This window comes from Vipera berus, assembly GCF_964194415.1.
Source record: "Vipera berus genome assembly, chromosome: 4".
Lineage (NCBI taxonomy): Eukaryota > Metazoa > Chordata > Lepidosauria > Squamata > Viperidae > Vipera > Vipera berus.
Genome location: NC_138206.1, coordinates 62,295,665 through 62,314,184, shown reverse-complemented (window position 1 = coordinate 62,314,184; position 18,520 = coordinate 62,295,665). Strand labels below are relative to the sequence as shown.

The window sequence follows — 18,520 nt, the reverse complement described above, 5'->3', positions numbered from 1 at the left end:
ATGAAATAACTTAAGATTCCAGTAATAAAAGCCAATTTGATTTTAACATTAAATTGCATTTTAGGTTTCTTGACATAGTACAGATTTGATTTAACACAAAGTTACATAACATAACAAATATGTACAATGTAGCATAAGATTAAATACCAGGGCTGTGTATGCTTTAAAAATTAGTATCTGTATACTGCCTAGATTGAGGAGGCAAATGAATTCATAAATAAATAAAACATTACTAAATAGAAATTACTGAGAAGCATAATCTCAATAATGCTTTGGGCATGACCATGAACACAGCATCGTTCAATTATACATTCAAGTAGCCAACTTGTTTTAAGCTTCAACACCAGCCTGACAAACTGTACTGTGAGTATAGTCTTAGTAAAGACTTACCTTTTATTTTTTCCTTGCCTTATTTTGCTGATGTGATCAAGTGTCTCAGGATCCATGATGCAATTTGTTGATTCAATTAAAATGACACTGCAAAAAGAAATCTAAATTTTCAAAAAGTCTATAGTTTTCACAAATAATAAAATAAAAATATTTTACAAAACTAGAACATAATAATACTTATTTAGATTTCCAGGATGATATCTAATTTGGTACTCACAGAAGGAAAGTTATGAAAACAACTTTTCAGCAGACTTCTTGTCCCATCCAAATTTTGCAAAAATATTGCATGAATAGATAGCCAATCTTCCTGTATAGCCAATGTTATGAGAATTACCCCAAAATTTTGTCCCATGTTTCTTTTCCCCCAACACCCCATCAATACCATCATAATCCTTTTTTTTCATATGGATTACTCAATATCCCAGTGTAGCAGTTTGGCTAAGGTCCTGGAAATTCCCATAACATTTGATGTCATGCTTAGAATTTGGGCCTATGCATCTTAATGCTCTTTGAAAGTAACAGTGTTTTTTGTATCTACACCACATGTTCTATTTTACCCTTTATCTGGAGAATATATATATATGGCATATATATATATATATATATATATATATATATATATATATATATATATATATATATATATATATATGTTAAATATTTGTCAAGTCATTTGAATATGCCTTGCTAATTACCTCTTTCTTTCCTGTTTTGGCCTAACTCAAGGCTATCCACAGGATATAGTCACAACTTATGACAGCTCATTATTTGTGTAAATGATCATTTCAGCCTCCCTAAAATTCTTTATTAGCAATTTGAATAATTTACATATATATGTTTTCTGAGGTTTTCGTGGGTGTTTGTATGTAGATCTTTGGTAATTTGGGGTTTTTCCCACGTAGAATTGGAGGTATCAGGGCAATGTCGAAACGTTGCCCTGATACCTCCAATTCTACGTGGGGAAAAACCCGAATGACCAAAATCTACATATACATATACATATACATGTACATATATATATGCCGTATTTCCTGTCAGGTTTTATAAAACAAGAGGGGGGATAAAGGGGGGAGGAAGGATTCAGTAATTTTACTTTCAAAATGAATTACATTTTTTTATTACAAATGCATACCTGAATGGCCCCTCAGTTCTGAATGGACTAGTAACCTGTAGATTATATTTTTTCAACTCATAACATGAGGATTTGCATTTTAATATGCCCTTTAGATAAATAGAAACATGTATTAGCTTGGGAATTCACAGCAACAGCTTATGAAATAAAAACACAGTTGTTAAATGCTATTTTGTAAGCAACCCCCCCGCCTTTCAGCTTTTAGGCATGACCAGTTCAAATGGACCAGGTTTTAAGAAAAATTTCTCAATGAAACGCGTAGAACAGGTTCTGCTGATTTAGATGTAGGCATAAATGTCTATGAAATTTTAAGGTATGGGACTTAACTTACTTTGCAGCTGAAGAAGGCAACCAAGTGCCTGCCAGACATTGTATAGCAGGGGTGTCAAACTGCCAGCGACGGGCCAGTTGCATCACGTGGAGGCCACGCCCACCCCAGCTCCAACAATGCAAAAAAAATTGTGATACGTCGTAACACATCACATAACGCAGCAAGTTTGACACCCATGTTGTATAGAGTTCCTTCATTGCTATGTAGGAATGTTAAAAAGGGTGTAGAACTCCAAAACTTCCAGAAAATATCAGGTTGTCTAATAATCCTAGGCATTTTAATAGAAAAGAATAAATAGAAAGCCAACCAGTCAGTCTCTCTCAACCCAATCTACTTCACAGAATTGTTTTACTGAAAATAGGAAGAGGAAGAAAGATCATTTTGCTGCTTTGAGTTTAAAAAAAAGTATAACAAAATCCTAGAGTGATTTACAAAGAGTCTAAATTTCATTTTCCTGATTTTTAAACTTTACTGCACAGTGATAATTTGAAATATATTTCCAATAACATGTTCTTAAATGTGTCCAAACATAGATTGAAGAAAACTTTTAATTCAGAAAGAAGGGGCCCATGAAGAAATGAGAGAAGCAGGAAAATAGAACAAGTCTATTGTATCTTTTTTGCTGGTTACAGGAATGAACCATATTATTCAGCAAGAAGGGAGGAAGAGGGAGTTAATAATTCAAATGAATATGTTACTGATCAAATAGTCTTCTTTGCCAAGTATCTTCTTCCTCTTTCCAGGTATCTATCTATAAATAAAATGGTTTTTTTTTACATGCATGAGTGAGTTTCTTCTTTTTATGTTTAAACTGTAAGCGTTCTTAATTTTATTGAGTATTATAGATGGATTAATTACAATAAACTACATATTTTGTAGAATTCCTCAAAATATATACTTACACTAGGTTTGACAGAGTTAATTTTTGTCTTCAAAGAAAAAGCCATTGTAAAGCCTGCTACTCCAGTTAAAGCTTTTGAAACAAGCAAAAGTACAGCTTCAGCAGGATACAGGAAACGGCTAGTAAATTCCACATTAACTTTTACTTCACTCCTGAATTGGGGAATAATAAGATATCTTCTAATGCAATTATGTCAGGCAAAGTGCAACAGCTTTATACACCTGATACTGAATATCTTTTGCTAAAACAAACTGAAAGGTAAAGTCTTCACTTCTTGTGAATTTATGGACATATCCATGAAGTTTTCTAAGCAACAGTATAGAAGGGGTTTCCCATGGCTACATTTCAGGATATATTTTTTTACTTCCAGATTTAACCTATAGCTCTGATATTCCCTGGAAGTTCCAAATGGACTTAGCCCAGACTGCATTAATCAAGTCTTGCCATCTATCAAGTCTACAAAATCATTAAAAACTATGGACATTTGAAAACTGGTATTTCACAATGAAATTTTCAGAAAATTAGTAATTCTTTAGTGGATAAATTAGGATTTTTAAACTCTTGTACATTGTCTTTCACTATCAAGCAAGCACTCTGGAAAGAACTACCAATGGCTGTTTCTGTCCAGACCCACAGACCTGCAAATGCCATTTTATGTTATGCCAGCTGTAATGGCAACAATTATGCACCAGTCACAGAGCAAAGTTAATTAGCCATCTGTTATATGGTACACATATATACAATCATCATACTTAAGGTTTCTATAATCCAATCTAATTTTTAAAGCCTTATTGTGAGTCCCCAACTGCACCTCCAACATTTTTTTTTATTTCTGAAAAAAATCTTTACAATTTAAGAACTCTGATGCCTCAAATGACTTAAATTAGTATTTACTGATAGTTCCCTGTCTTCATTGATCTTACAAAATAATTATTTATCTGTATTTAAGAAAGGCATAGATATGAATATAAAATTCTATAGTCTATGTAACTGTACTATGTAACCCTACTAAAGCCTCATTGGCTCGGATGCAATATCAGGAATGATATTCAGAGAAATCTGAGCACAAATATATTTTTGTAAGGGATGAGTTTAATTGGAAGACTATTCTGCAATTGTCTATTTAGCCATTAGTTTATGTCCATCTCATAAAAAAGCTTTCACATTTACCATGTGCAATGCTTTGCTCTCCATGTTACTGGAAAAAATATTGAGTAACACTTTTGGACACAAGGACCTCAAACCATTTCACACTTTTTTCTATAATGCTATTTTTTTATTTGGCCTAATCTGCTAAATCAGAAGGAACATTCTCCCCTTTTAGTTCACATAACTTCTCTAATGTCCCGAAGAGTCGCCAGTTTTGCTCACTTAGTATTGTACTTGCATTGTTGGCTGTTGTATTCAGATATACATCCAATTATACCTAAACTGCAAAATGGACAGGAATGGGTGAATTTAATTCAGATGACCATCAGGTATACTACTGCAGGCAAGAATCCCTCAGAAGAAATAGAGTAGCCTTCATAGTCAGTAAGAGTAGGAAAAGCAATACTGGGATACAATCCTCCAAATGACAGAAGGATCTCAGTGTGAATCCAAGGCAAACCATCACAGTAGTCCACATCTATGCTCCAGCCACTGGTGCTGAAGAGGGTGAAATTGACCGGTTCTATGAAGCCCTACAGCACCTTATAGAATTAACACCAAAAAATGATGTCTTTATCATCATGGGGGATTGGAATGCTAAAGTAGGAAGCCAAAGGTTAACCAGAATAACAGGCAAGTTTGGCCTTAGAATACAAAATGAAGCAAGGCACAGGCTGATAAAATTTTGTTAAGAGAATACGATGGTCATAGCAAGCACTCTTTTCCAACAACCCAAGAGATGGCTCTACACATGGACATCACCAGACAGTCAACACAGAAATCAGATTGACTATGTGCTCTGCAGCCAAAGATGGAGAAGCTCTGTACAATCAGTAAAAACAAGACCAGGAGCTGACTGTGGCTCAGATCGTTGCAAAATTTAGGCTTAAATTGAAGAAAGTAGGGGAAAGCACTAGGCCACTCAGATATGAACTAAATCATAATCCTGATGAATACACAGTAGAGGTGACAAATAGATTTAAGGAATTAGATCTGATAGACAGACTGCCTGAAGAATTATGGACAGAGGTTCACAACATTGTACAAGAGGTAGCAACTAAAACCATCCCAAAGAAAAAGAAATGCAAGAAAGCAAAATGGCTGTCTGAGGAAGCTTTGCAAATAGCTGAGAAAAGAAGGGAAGCAAAAGGCAAGGGAGAAAGAGAAAGATACACCCAATTGAATGCAGAATTCCAGAGAATAGCTAGAAGAGATAAGAATGCCTTCTTAAATGAACAGTGCAACGAAATAGAAGAAAACAATAGAATAGGGAGGACTAGAGATCTCTTCAAGAAAATTGGAGATATGAAGGGAACGTTTCATGCATAGATGGGCATGATATAGGACCAAAATGGCAGGGACCTAACAGAGGCAGAAGTGATTAAGAAGAGGAGGCAAAACTACACAGAAGAACTATACAAGAACGAGCTTAACATCCCAGATAATCACGATTGGGTGGTCACTGACCCCAAACAAGACATCCTAAAATGTGAAGTGAAATGGGCCTTAGGAACAACAAAGCTAGTGGGGGTGACAGTAATCCAGCTGAGCTATTCAAAATCTTGAAAGATGATGCAGTAAAAGAGTTACAATTTGCCAGCAAATTTGGAAAACTCAACAGTGGCCACAGGATTGGAAAAGATCAGTTTACATTCCAATTCCAAAGAAAGGCACTGTTCAAGCTATCGCACCATTGCACTAATTTCACATGCTAGTAAAGTTATGCTTAAAATCCTATTGTCAACATACGCTGTATCATGGAGAATTCCTTTGGTGTATACTTGGTAAGATAACCAATATGTATCTTACAGACATCTTCTAGGCCCCACACATGCAACTTTATCTTACTATCAAACAGAAAAACAACAACAGAAATGCAATAAATTCCATAGCATCACCCTAGTCACCATATGGGACTAGGGAAGCAGTCTCATTCCCTCTCTGATAGATAGACCAATCTCAGAAATGATAATAAAATTACTTTAAAAAAAAGAAGACAGCCTTATTTTCCTACTTGAAGTAGTTGCCATTTCAATCTGGTCAGAACTCGAGTTGGCTGCCCGAAGTCATAACTCCGTAATATTTTGGCACTCTATAGCAGGTATCCTGAAGGAACGGAGATTTGCATTTGATATACAATCTCTGCTGAGGACTGGGAGAATTATTATCAGTCCTTGTTTGTTCCCACGGAACCGGTAGAGAAACTGTCTTTAAACAGTGATTTAGTAAACCCTAGAACTCCCCCCTCCTTGGCCACCAGTCTCAGAAAAGGAGATACAGTCCATCATTAAAAGCTTAAAGAGCAATAAAGCCCCAGGTGAGGATTTTTTAACAGCAGAATTATTCAAGAAATTTCCCAATTGGTGGGGCCCTATATTGGCAGGTCTTTTTACACACATAAATAACACCTGCCATATACCAGATGGGTGGAAGATGGCAATAGTTGTCCCCATATATAAAAAGGGAATAAAAAGGATCCTAGTAATTACAGGCCCATCAGCCTGATTGACATTGTAGCTGTTAGGTATTGTTGTGCAGAGGTCTCCTTGTGCTACCAAGAAGTTGCACAGACAAGGAAGGGTATTGAGAGCAGTAAAAGATCACAGTAACCACAAGATACACTGAGTTGTGAAAATAGAAAGTAGTTTACTTTAAGGTGGTGTAAAAACAAAAATGCACAGTCAAAAAATAAACAGTCCAGGTCATACACAATAGCAACAGTCCAAGTACAAATCCTAATACAAAGTCTTCTTACCAGTCCAGAGGTCAAAAACACAGTTATACAGATACAGAGCAAAAAAGCAATAATAGAGCGATCAGCAAATTCAGATATTCAGAGAGATCCAGTGAGAGAGAGAATCTACGTTTCTAGCTCCCTCTTATGGCCATGAGCAACCTCACACACCCATGGATCAATTACCTACATCATCATCATGGCTTATATATTTCCAACCCAATATGTAGGCTATCATCATATGCCTAACAGTAGCAAAAATATATGCCAGGTACCTTTTGAACAGAATTGAAATCTGGGTAGAGGAAAACAATATCCTCACAGAAGAACAAGCAGGTTTTAGACAAAACAGATCTACTATTGATAACTGCTTTGTCTTGAACCATCTAACTGCCAAATATGCCTATAAGAGGAGACCCCTGATTGCTGCTTTCATAGACCTTACAGCAGCATTTCATATGGTAAACAGAGAAGTACTATGGAGTAAATTGACATCTCTTAAAATAGAACCTAGACTTCTGGCTTTGATTAAAGCCCTTTACACAAGTACCTTTTTGAGGGTGCGGTATGAGGTTAATGGGGCTCTGATTAACAGGATTCAGACAAATAAAGGGATAAGGCAAGGGTGTATCCTGGCCCCATTATTATTATTTATTTTATGTATCAATGACTTGCCAGGATTAATGAAGGATCCCATGGTACATATGCTGATGATTCTAAATACTCACTATAACAGCTTGCTTTATGCTGATATGATTTTACTATCATACTCACAAGTAGGATTACACAGGCTATAAGAAGATTCAGCTCTTATTGTCAGGATAACTCCCTAATCATTAGCAAGTCATTAGCAAATCATTAGTGAGTTATTACCCCCTGTAGATAGGGCTCGCAACTTGGGAGTCCTCCTAGATTCACAGCTTTCCTTAGATGATCATATAGTAACTGTGACTAGGGGGGCCTTCGCCCAGGTTCGCCTGGTGCGCCAGTTGCGGCCCTATCTAGACCGGGATGCCTTGCGTACAGTCACTCATGCGCTCGTGACCTCTCGGTTAGACTACTGCAATGCTCTCTACATGGGGCTGCCCTTGAGGACCACTTGGAGGCTCCAACTGGTGCAGAATGCAGCCGCGCGAGTTGTGTTGGGGGTCTCCCGATACTCCCATGTTACACCTTTGCTCCGTGAGCTGCATTGGCTTCCAGTTGCCTTCCGGGTGAGATTCAAGGTGCTGGTAATGACCTATAAAGCCCTACATGGCATGGGTCCGGAGTACCTAAGGGAGCACCTGCGGCCGGTGTCAACTTCCCTCCGCCCAGTGCACTCCCACAGAGAGGGCCTCCTCAGGGTGCCACCGGTCAGAGAATGCCGATTGGTGGCCCCCAGGGGGAGGGCGTTCTCTGTGGGCGTGCCAGACCTTTGGAACCGTTTACCGGTTGAGCTCCGGATGGCTCCCGACCTTCGCTCCTTCCGACTTGATCTAAAAACTTATTTATTTGAACAAGCCGGCCTGGCCTGATGGGTTTGGGGTTTTAATTACTGTTTTTAATTAATTTATTGTATTCGGGCACAATTTTTTAATTTGTTTTTAACTTTTGTATTTTGTATTTTTGGTATTTATTGCCCTGTACACCACCCTGAGTCCTTCGGGAGAAGGGCAGTATACAAATTAAATTATAAATAAATTATAAAAAATCTAAATCAAAAATAATGGTGTTTGGAAGACACCATCAGAGACATAAATGGCAATTAGATGGTGAACCAATTGAACAGGTTAACACCTTTGTATATTTATTTATTTATTTATTTATTTATTTATTTATTTATTTGTTTGTTTATTTATTTATTTATTTATTTATTTATTTATTTATTTATTTATTTATTTATTTATTTATTTATTTATTTATTTATTATTGGGACTTATATGCCGCCCTATCTCCCGAAGGACTCAGGGCGGCTAACAACAATAACATATAATAAATACAGAAGTTAAGATAAAATTAAAATTAAAGGCCTCTGTACAATAAATTAAAATTAAAATAAATTAAAAGTTAGAGTTAAAAATTAAAAACATAATTAAAATCCCTGTCAGTCCAGGTCAGCCAGGTGGAAAAGGAGTGTTTTGAGGCTGCGGCGAAAGGACTGGAGATCTTGGGCCATCCGAAGCTCATGGGGGAGCTGGTTCCACAGGGCTGGCACTCCCACAGAGAAGGCCCTCCCCCTGGGGGTCGCCAGCCGACATTGTCTAGCCGACGGTACCCTGAGGAGGCCTTCTCTGTGTGAGCGTATTGGGCGATGGGAATTCGTTCCTGGCAGCAGATGGTCCTGCAAGTATCCCGGTCCTAAGCCATGTAGGGCTTTAAAGGTAAGTACCAGCACCTTAAATCTCACCCGGAAGGCAACCGGTAACCAATGCAGGTCACGCAGGAGGGGTGTAATATGGGAGTATCGGGGTGCTCCCATCACTACCCGTGCAGCCGCATTCTGCACCAGCTGAAGCCTCCGGGTGGTCTTTAAGGGCAGCCCCATGTAGAGAGCATTGCAGTAATCTATACGGGAGGTAACGAGTGCGTGGGTGACTGTGCGTAGGGCATCTCGGTCCAGAAAGGGGCGTAACTGGCGTACCAGGCGAATCTGTGCAAATGTCCCCCTAGCCACGACTCCAATATGATCTTCAAAACTGAGTCGTGAATCTAGGAGGACGCCCAGATTGCGTGCTCTATCAACGGGAGGTAACATCTCTCCTCCTATAACCAAAGATGGAACCTCTTGGACTAAACAAGATGCCGGTACGTAAAGCCACTCAGTCTTGGCCGGGTTGAGCCGGAAATTCTGTCTACTAGAGCAAATAAAACAATCACAAATCTCCTGGATCACCAAACTAACAAATTTTGTAAGAAGCTGTGGCCTTCCTGTCTCTTGCGTAACAGGAAAACAATTGCAAAAAAAAGTTGCACAAAGAATTAAGGATATAGAAGCACAAAATGATATAGCTATCCTTGGTAAGGTAGGTAACTTAAAATGGCTGAGTAAATACAAACGTACTTTTCAAGTAGACAATTATTTGAAAAACATCTTAGGGAAATATTTACGCGAGCGAGACTCAAACAGCTTGACACAATGGTCAGATATGGGAGATTTCATGCTATACCCTACAATGAGCATCTCTGCATTTGCAAAGTGGCAGTGGTATAAGACCTGGCTCACATCCTATTGGCTTGTTGCCTGTATAAGAAAGTGAGAGACAGGTATCTTGGTCTATATTCTAAACGAATGACCCATGGGGATCCCTGTATCAAAACAACTTACCTTATGTCCAGCCAGAACTTGAAAATAACATTTAACGCAGCACAGTACTAAATGGTTCGGTTGAGATCTGCATGTGTGGGACTGATTTGGGTAGATTGCAAGGGCGATTCCAAAATATGATTTTAGCATATTTTATCTATATCTTAAATTATTGTACACTATTATAATTTCATTTTATTGTATTTTATTCCCATTTCATTTTAAATCATATTTTATTCTAATTCCATTTTAAATTGTATTTTATCTAATTCCATTTTAAATTGCTTTTATCAACTTTTAGTAATAATTTGTTGCTGGAACTTTGCACTTTGATATGGTCCAAAGCTAATCAATAAAGACTTATTATTACTTGAAGTAGTCAAGCTACTTTACAATGGCAAAGGAAATAAAAATACATGGCTGCTAAAAACAAGGAAAACAATCTGAAAGGCAGTTACACCCCCCCCAAAAAAGCAACGAAAATGTAAATTTCAGGATAGATAAGATTGATCTAGCCCTAATTTCAAGAATTCTGCCATAAATGAATTCCAAGTCACATAAAACCAACAATTTTTTAACTAATACTCATAAATCAAAGTAAATCAAAAGTTTAATTAAACCAAATAGAACTTTACTTACTTTGGGGGTAAACCAAATAGAACTTTACTTACTTTGGGGGAATTGTGACAGTGTTTCCCTTAGGTAATGAAAAGGTAGAAGATTCTTTTCCTAAAATTATAGCATTGTATACCAAGGGCCTTATGCTGGGGTTTTTCAACTGTATCTGTTGCAAAAATACAAGATTTCATTTATTAAATCTTTTTACTCTGCTTTTCAGAGCAGCCCCCAAAGGCTTACATAAAACTGTGCAGAAAAAGTATGACAAGTGATATTACTTTTTTTTTCATTTCAGTAAATGCAACAAGATGTTGGGGGAAGCAGCAAGCTATATATTATATGCTTTTTTGTAGAGGCATATCACTGAAAAAGACAGAATTATAATTCATATATTACAGACGAAAGAAAAGCTAAAAGATAGTGAGTTGTATTGAGACTTTAAATTACATCTTTTATTAGATGAAAGCTCTAGTAACAAAACAGGGACATCCAAAATCACAGAACATTAAAAAAAATGCTGAATAAAAATTGATTAATTCCTAAAAGAAATGAAAACAATCAAATAAATTGCCTCATTATCAAAAACACTTCAAATAGTAAAAGTGTTAAAGTATAGTAAAAGATGAGACAACCTTTATCTTGAGTGTTAGAATTTAATTGCCAGTAATCACAAGTATTATGGAAACTGAAGTGTAAAATATCTGAATAACAATGTGAAAACATTTTTCAGATCTGCAGATAATAACCTAATATTTGATATGGCATGACTGCCTATTAAGGTTAAAATTCGGAAACCAGCCCTCTAGCTATGAATCAGTAAGTGCAGGTTCTTTTTTCTTCATGTTATATTTATTTATTTATTTATTTATTTATTTATTTATTTATTTATTATTGGGACTTATATGCCGCCCTATCTCCCGAAGGACTCAGGGCGGCTAACAACAATAACATACAATAAATACGGAAGTTAAGATAAAATTAAAATTAAAGGCCTCTGTACAATAAATTAAAATTAAAATTAAAATAAATTAAAAATTAGAGTTAAAAAATTAAAAACATAATTAAAATCCCTGTCAGTTATAGCTTATCTTCCAGTATCTACTAATAATGCTTATTTATAAAGGTTCATTTCTTCCACTATTAGTAGCAGAAATCCCCAGGCCTATTTTCAATTCTATCAATAATTACTTAAAATCTTTATATACAAATACCTTTCTAAGAATAGTAGCATGAAGTTGGCCAGCAAACACAAGAGTTTTCTTAGGTGAATACTGAGGAAGCCGCTCATATAAATAGACACAAAGCATAAGCATCATGACTGGATTTGGATCAGAAATGTCAGCAGCCTAATTTTACATTAAAAATAAGGCAGTGTAAATTGATGCTATAGATAAAATCTTTGAAAAAAATGTTAAGAGATTATAATTATCTTCTTAACTAACAATATTCCATATATAAAGCCAGTACAAAACAGAAAGTAAAACGTAGGAACTAAAACCAATTTTATTTCAAACATCAACATAAAGAAGTAGATAAAAGCAGATATTTGAGAAACAAACCCTTTGAGTGTATTGTGTTACAAACAAGAGGAAATTTACAGAAATATTTAAGAACTAATTACCGGTAAGTGAGTAATACAGAAAATATTACATTTTCATAATTCTTTTCTTACAAATATATTTATAGTGACTGGTTGTTTAAAATTAGTATACCAATAAAACCTTAAAATACACTTTTAAAACAGCTTACTGAAATTCAGTTATGTGTTTCTCTAGAGCAGAAACTTTGGTTTTGAAAAAAGAATCCTGGGAATACAGTTCAAGGGGAAAAAAATCTATCGATCATTGAATAAATCAACCCAGAGTTCTCATTTGACGTACAAATGACCAGGGTCAAATTATTCTAATTCAGACACATTACACAGACCTAGTTGTCTGGCCATGGCTCTAATGTTGGGAAAGGAGGAAGGAGAGAGAATATAATAATCAGCAGCAAGGTGGATGTACTCAGTTACAGTGGCAATATGTGCACCACTGAAAGATTTGAAAGACCTGGTTATAGACAAATTGTCATGAAGAAAAATCTATCTACTGTATGTGGTTGCTAAGAATCAAGAATGATTGATGGCATATAATCAAGATGAGGGAACAATCATAATGAGGATATATTCACTCCTTTATTACTGTGGTTTTATTTCAAAGGTTTTCGTTAAAGCAACAAGATTGACTGTTCAAAATAACTCATTAATATTCATAAATATACAATATACAGAAATAATATTTAATACTCTGGAGTATTACTTTTTGTACTTACAAATTTTATTTTCTGCAAAATTCATTGTTTATAGTTTTATAACAACTCCCACATTTGTATTTATTGCTATCTTAGTATAACATTTATTTGATGAAATGAACAATAATCAATGAAAAGCTATTTCATGATCATGTGCTTTTAGGTTGCTCAGTACTAATAACAGCATCAATTGCTACTACTTACAATTACAATTTATTAGCAGTAATAAATACAGTATATTATAGAGCCTTCTTGAAATCAGTATGTTAAAGGCAAAAGACAAAAAGGTCATTATGTTCTGAGGGGTGAAGGATGAGGTATGATTTTCTTCCTATTTCTGATAGACATTCCACCAGATCACCGTTATCCTTCTCTGTAAATTTCACTTCCTTCCACAAGGAAGTGAAATTTGCAGAGAAGGATAACACTTTCTCTTTATACATATGAAGTACAAAATATCTATTTATTCAGATTATCACATATTTCCTGTAAAGGAAATATCATTCAAGAAAGAAAACTAACAGAAGAGAAAGTTGTATGTAAACAAAATAATAAAAAACACAATTTTCAAGCCAAAAATAAAACTTCAAGTAATATTTTATTACTTCTTTATGTACTGATTTACTTAATCATTTGCTTACTCTATTAATAGATTTCAAAAAGCTATGTATAATATGGTTTAATTAGTAACTGGATGGGAGTGCAGGAAAGGAAAGCTGGACTAGGAAATCAAACACATACAAAGCCATTTAAAACTACCTTAAAAATGTTATACATTGTGAACTAACTAAATAAATAAAACAATTCATGCAAAACTATCTCTTTTCTATCATTTTCCTACTTTAAAAAAAACAATATTCTTTTGCAGCAGATGTTCAACATAAGCAGCAAGAGCAAACTCTTTAAGAGAAAGGTATCCACAACCCAATTCTTGGTAAAACAAAATCCAAGACCAGGCTGAGCTGACAATTAGAATAACAGGATACGTGCTGAATTTAAATCTCTCCCAACTCCAAAGGTTAGGAGCTACCCTGTTCACTGTTTGGACAATAATCTGGAACTGGGCCAGCATTATTGGTACTGACTTAGTTTGGTTTGGGTTTGAATATGATGTATACAGCTCTAGCCTATTGTATTACATGCTCATTTAAAAAAAGTTTGCACTTTAACGATGATTATCCAATATCTAACTGGCATTGACTCCAAGTGATCACATAAAATAAATTTTCTTCAGGACATCCTGTCCCCAACCTAGTTCTTCAGATTTTTCTATGGTACACTCATTGCTGCCGTAACTAAGACTGTCCATCCTGCTGCTGCCATCCTCATTTTCTTTTTCCTTGCACCTTTCCCAGAATTATAAACTTCTCCAGATAGCTAAATCTTTGTTCATTGTATTCAAAATATGATAATTTGAATTCTTTGGATAGCACAGCAAAATTGTGATTCATCCTAACCTCCTCTAACAATTGCCATTTTTTTAGTTGGATTTACAACATGGATAGCATTAGTGGTTACTTTTCTGAAAAGCAAATTTCCTATCCACACATATTAAAATCTGGTGTGATGGTTAAGATGCTGGCCTAGAAACCAGAAATCTGTAAATTCTAGTTCTTCCTTAGTGATGGAAGCTGACTGAGAGATGTTGGATCTATTTCTTTCTCTTACTCTAATAACTGATCCCACAGCGCTGTTGTTGTGGTAAGAATATGAGGAGGAAGTTCTATGTACACTGACTTGATATGACAAATAAAGGCAAGATATAAGCCAAATAAATTCATGCATAATTAATTCAAAGCCTCCATATTTTTAAACATTACAAACCACCATAAAATTAAAGTTCTTAATCCCTTTTTATTCTTACAGAGTTAAAATAAGCTAATTATACCAATTATAATGGGAATTATTATAATAATTAATTTAATTACCTATGTGCATACTTTAAAAATAGGAATATATCCAGAACAAATATGGGACTAAAAAGTTTCACCTAGCATTTGAATAAGTTTTCTTTTCTTTTCTTTTTTTTATGTAATATTAGTATTGCTTGTAGTCATTTTATATGAGCTAGAGTGCGATAGACTTAATAGTTTATTGTTGTTAGCATATGGATGTTTATGATTGTTCTTTGTTTTTATACCTTGTACTTAGCTCTGGGAAGTCGGGGGGGAGGGGGGAATGGGGGGGAGGGATAGGGAGGGTTAGGTAGGGGTGGGTGGAGGGAGGGGGGGATTGTTAAAGATAAAATGTATTGTAAAACTTTTCAATAAAAAAATAGGAATATAAAACAATATAACTGAAAGAATATAATTACTCCTAGAGTATTTGGAATATAGGACCACTTACCACTATATCTATGTCAAGATTTATTGCATGAAAAGCATTCACAAGTATCAAGGCATTGTGCAAATACTGTTCAGAACTTGTGGGATGAGTGTACATATTCACAAAGTGAGTTGAAATCTGCAACCAAAATGAAAATGAAAGTTTTTCTGAGTGAATTTATTGAATAGTTACAGGTGAAGAATAACAGAATAAGAATAATAAAATAACAGAGTTGGACGGGACCTTAGAGACCTTCTAGTCCAAAACCCTGTTCAAGGAGGAAGCCTATACCATTTCAGATAAATAGCTGTCCAATATCTTCTTAAAAACCTCTAGTGTTGGAGCACCCACAACTTCCAGAGGCAAGGAGTTCCACTGATTAATTGTTCTGACTGTCAGAAAATTTCTCCTTAGTTCTAGGTTGGGTATCTCCTTGATTAGTTTCCATCCGCTGCTTCTTGTCCTGCCTTCCGGGACTTTGGAAAATAGATTGATCTCCCTCTTCTTTGCGGCAGCCTCTTAGATATCAGAACACTCCAATATCTAAGTGTTTTATTGGGAACCCTATTTGACCAATCCTGAATATTATAATATATATATATCTGCTCCACTCCTATAAATCTCAAACAATCTCTCTCTCTCTCCCTGTGAATTCAAACACAGGGAATAGCATGTTGAACAGGAAAAAAATAATAACGCTGGCACACTTTCCTGTGATCAGTGTCTTCTATCAGGACTTAGATAGTGTGCCTCCTCTACTGTGGGGCCTGCTCTCTGAAATGAAGTTCTCCCTGAGATCTGGGTGGTCTCATGGCACTCCAGAGGTCCTTAAGAACCTGGCTATTCTGCAGGCCTTGAGTCAAGGCATCTGGAACCCCTTGGGTGCAGGTTAAATATGCTCTGGTTCTCAGCCAGTTTCCCACTGTGTTCTTCTCTTCCCTTTTCCAGTATGCTTCTTGTTCTGTATTATCTTGTTTTATTTATCAAGACTTTTTTAAAAAATTCTATTCACTGTGCTATTAGCTTCCATATTTGTTTTAGAGTGAGGTGGCATCAAATTGAATAAAATAAATAACCCTAAAGATAAAGGAAAAGTTTCAATACTAGTGTGAGAGACTCAGATAAAAGAGAAGGTTTGGCAATGAGTTTGGACATAGTTTTAAAAGTAACATACTTAGAAGAGGAGACATAAAATGCACAAGCTAAAATGGTAACCATATTAAATAAATAGCTTATGCAATTATAAAATAATTAAATTTGTTTTTTTTTGGTTTGGTTCAAACTTCATGAAAATACCACATTAGCTCTTCCATTAATATGCTAAAATATATTATAAACAAACATAAAATAACATTTCTATCAAAAAAAAATTTAAAATCTTTCTTACCAAATAGGGACAATAGCTTGCCAATTGTGCAGCAAGGACAAGGCCGTCATGAAGATCTCTATCGAAGTTAACTATCCATCTTGTTGGAGGTATGTCCCCTATTTGAAATGAGATTTTAGAATTTCACAATGCAAATTTTGTGGACTTATAAAAATGCTGTGTTTGTTCTTCATAGGAAAGATGTTGCAATGTATCTGATAAACCTAACTCTTCTGACAACTATTATAAATTATCACTCCCTCACTGAATTATATTACGCTTCCAACTTCTCCATAAATCTGCTAGACAAAGATCATACTGTTGCAAGCTGAGGCAGAAAAAAATCTTATATATACAGTAGGTACACTAAGAAAAACAGGGAGTAATTTTCTTTCTTGCTGCTTCATTTTCTAATTTGTCTTTAGGATTACAGCTCCAAGACACTGTGGCACCCAGAGTGTGCTCCTTCTTCTTAAGAACTGGTCCCGACTCCCAATGTAGAACATCTGCTCAAAATCTTATTAGCTGCTTGAGAATGGAGCAAAAGAGGTTCAACATCCTGGGGCATAAGGTCATTTCCAAAAGAGTATGAGCGATACATTGCTTTGTTTTCTTATAGTTACGTAGTTCTTTTGGCCATAGAACAACATAAACTAGCCTAAAACTAGAATTTTACAATCTCTATAGATTATGAGGAATATATATAAAAGATTAAAATTAATAGCACAGAAACAAGGGAAACTAAAGTCTACAAATAATTTAAAGATGAATTATATTAATACTAAAATATCTTTAGTATGTTTTAATATAGGTATATGACGAGCTGAAAATTGCTATAAAACAATTAAATTGTATATAATAAATCTAAAATATGGAAAAAAATAAAATGTTTTATGAAAATAAAAACAAAACAATAACGATAGAGTATAGGTCATTATGAGTCCAACAGGTTGGTCATGTTAAGGGTCCTGTCAGCCAAGGAATGTCAACTGGCAGAGACTAGGAGACATGCTTTCTCTACCATAATTCTGCCCTCTGGAACATTCTCCCTTAAAGATTAAGATGATTCCAATCTTATTGGCTTTTCATAAGCCCTTGAAGACCTGGTTATGTGTGTGGATATGGAATGTTGAATGTACAAAAGGTTCTATTTCCTGGCTATATAGATATCTATCTTGAAAATTTTTCTCAGCTGCCTCATGTCTAAGGATGCTCTCGTCATCCCAGTCATGGCTATCCCAAAGATGTGTTAAAACAACTGGACTTTCTTGATTTTCTTGAAGACATTTCACTTTTCATCTAACAAGCTTCTTCAGTTCTAACTGAGGGTGAATGAAAGTTTTATGCTTGTTACAGCAGCCAGTCATTAGCACTCTGAGAGGTGTTAAAACCAACTGGAGTTAAACTGTATCCTTAGGGTCACCTGAATCAGAGTGCAAACAAGTGTGGAACAGTGGGATTGCTGAAAGGATTGGCTGCCATATATATTTACTTTTTATTTATATTGTAATTGTTTTAATTGTTTTATGATTGATCACTGCCCACAGTTACTTTTCTGAAATGGGCAAATGCTGTATTGAAATTAAATAATTAGATAAAATAAATGACTACAAATAACCAAGCACATAGCAAACAACTGTAAGGATTTTGTTGCATCTAATTAACTTTTTACAAGCTCCTGCCCCAAATTTAGCAATCTTGCATGTCATAAAATAATTACTGAGACTAGTGAGAAAACATAAATTGGTATGCACAACCTGGCAGTGATACAAATATTGGAGAAATCAACTTTGCATGATTCTATAAAATGAACAACAGAAAGAGATATTTCAGTAGTTTCAATGTTCATAGAGCCATAGGAATAAGCTAAATTTCCTATACAGAGTACATGCTTACTGTGAGGGAGCAGTTCTTAATTGGCAACAAATTGCATTCTTGATTGCATCACAGAATGCTATAGAGAGATACTGAGGTCAGTGAAAGGAAAATACAAAAT

At 35.4% G+C, this 18,520-nt stretch overlaps 1 protein-coding gene across 1 annotated transcript in view; it reads right to left on the bottom strand.

The window, feature by feature from the left end:
- The window catches only part of CFAP47 (cilia and flagella associated protein 47), a 198,066-nt gene that overhangs the window by 93,842 nt on the left and 85,704 nt on the right, over nucleotides 1–18,520 (bottom strand). Inside the window, exons 34-40 of the mRNA XM_081326237.1 lie at nucleotides 16,546–16,643; nucleotides 15,180–15,296; nucleotides 11,753–11,887; nucleotides 10,595–10,707; nucleotides 2,756–2,906; nucleotides 1,523–1,611; nucleotides 391–477 (exon numbers count right to left, since the gene is read on the bottom strand). Coding sequence (XP_081182363.1) covers nucleotides 391–477; nucleotides 1,523–1,611; nucleotides 2,756–2,906; nucleotides 10,595–10,707; nucleotides 11,753–11,887; nucleotides 15,180–15,296; nucleotides 16,546–16,643 — 790 coding nt within the window. The remainder of the gene's footprint in view (nucleotides 1–390; nucleotides 478–1,522; nucleotides 1,612–2,755; nucleotides 2,907–10,594; nucleotides 10,708–11,752; nucleotides 11,888–15,179; nucleotides 15,297–16,545; nucleotides 16,644–18,520) is intronic.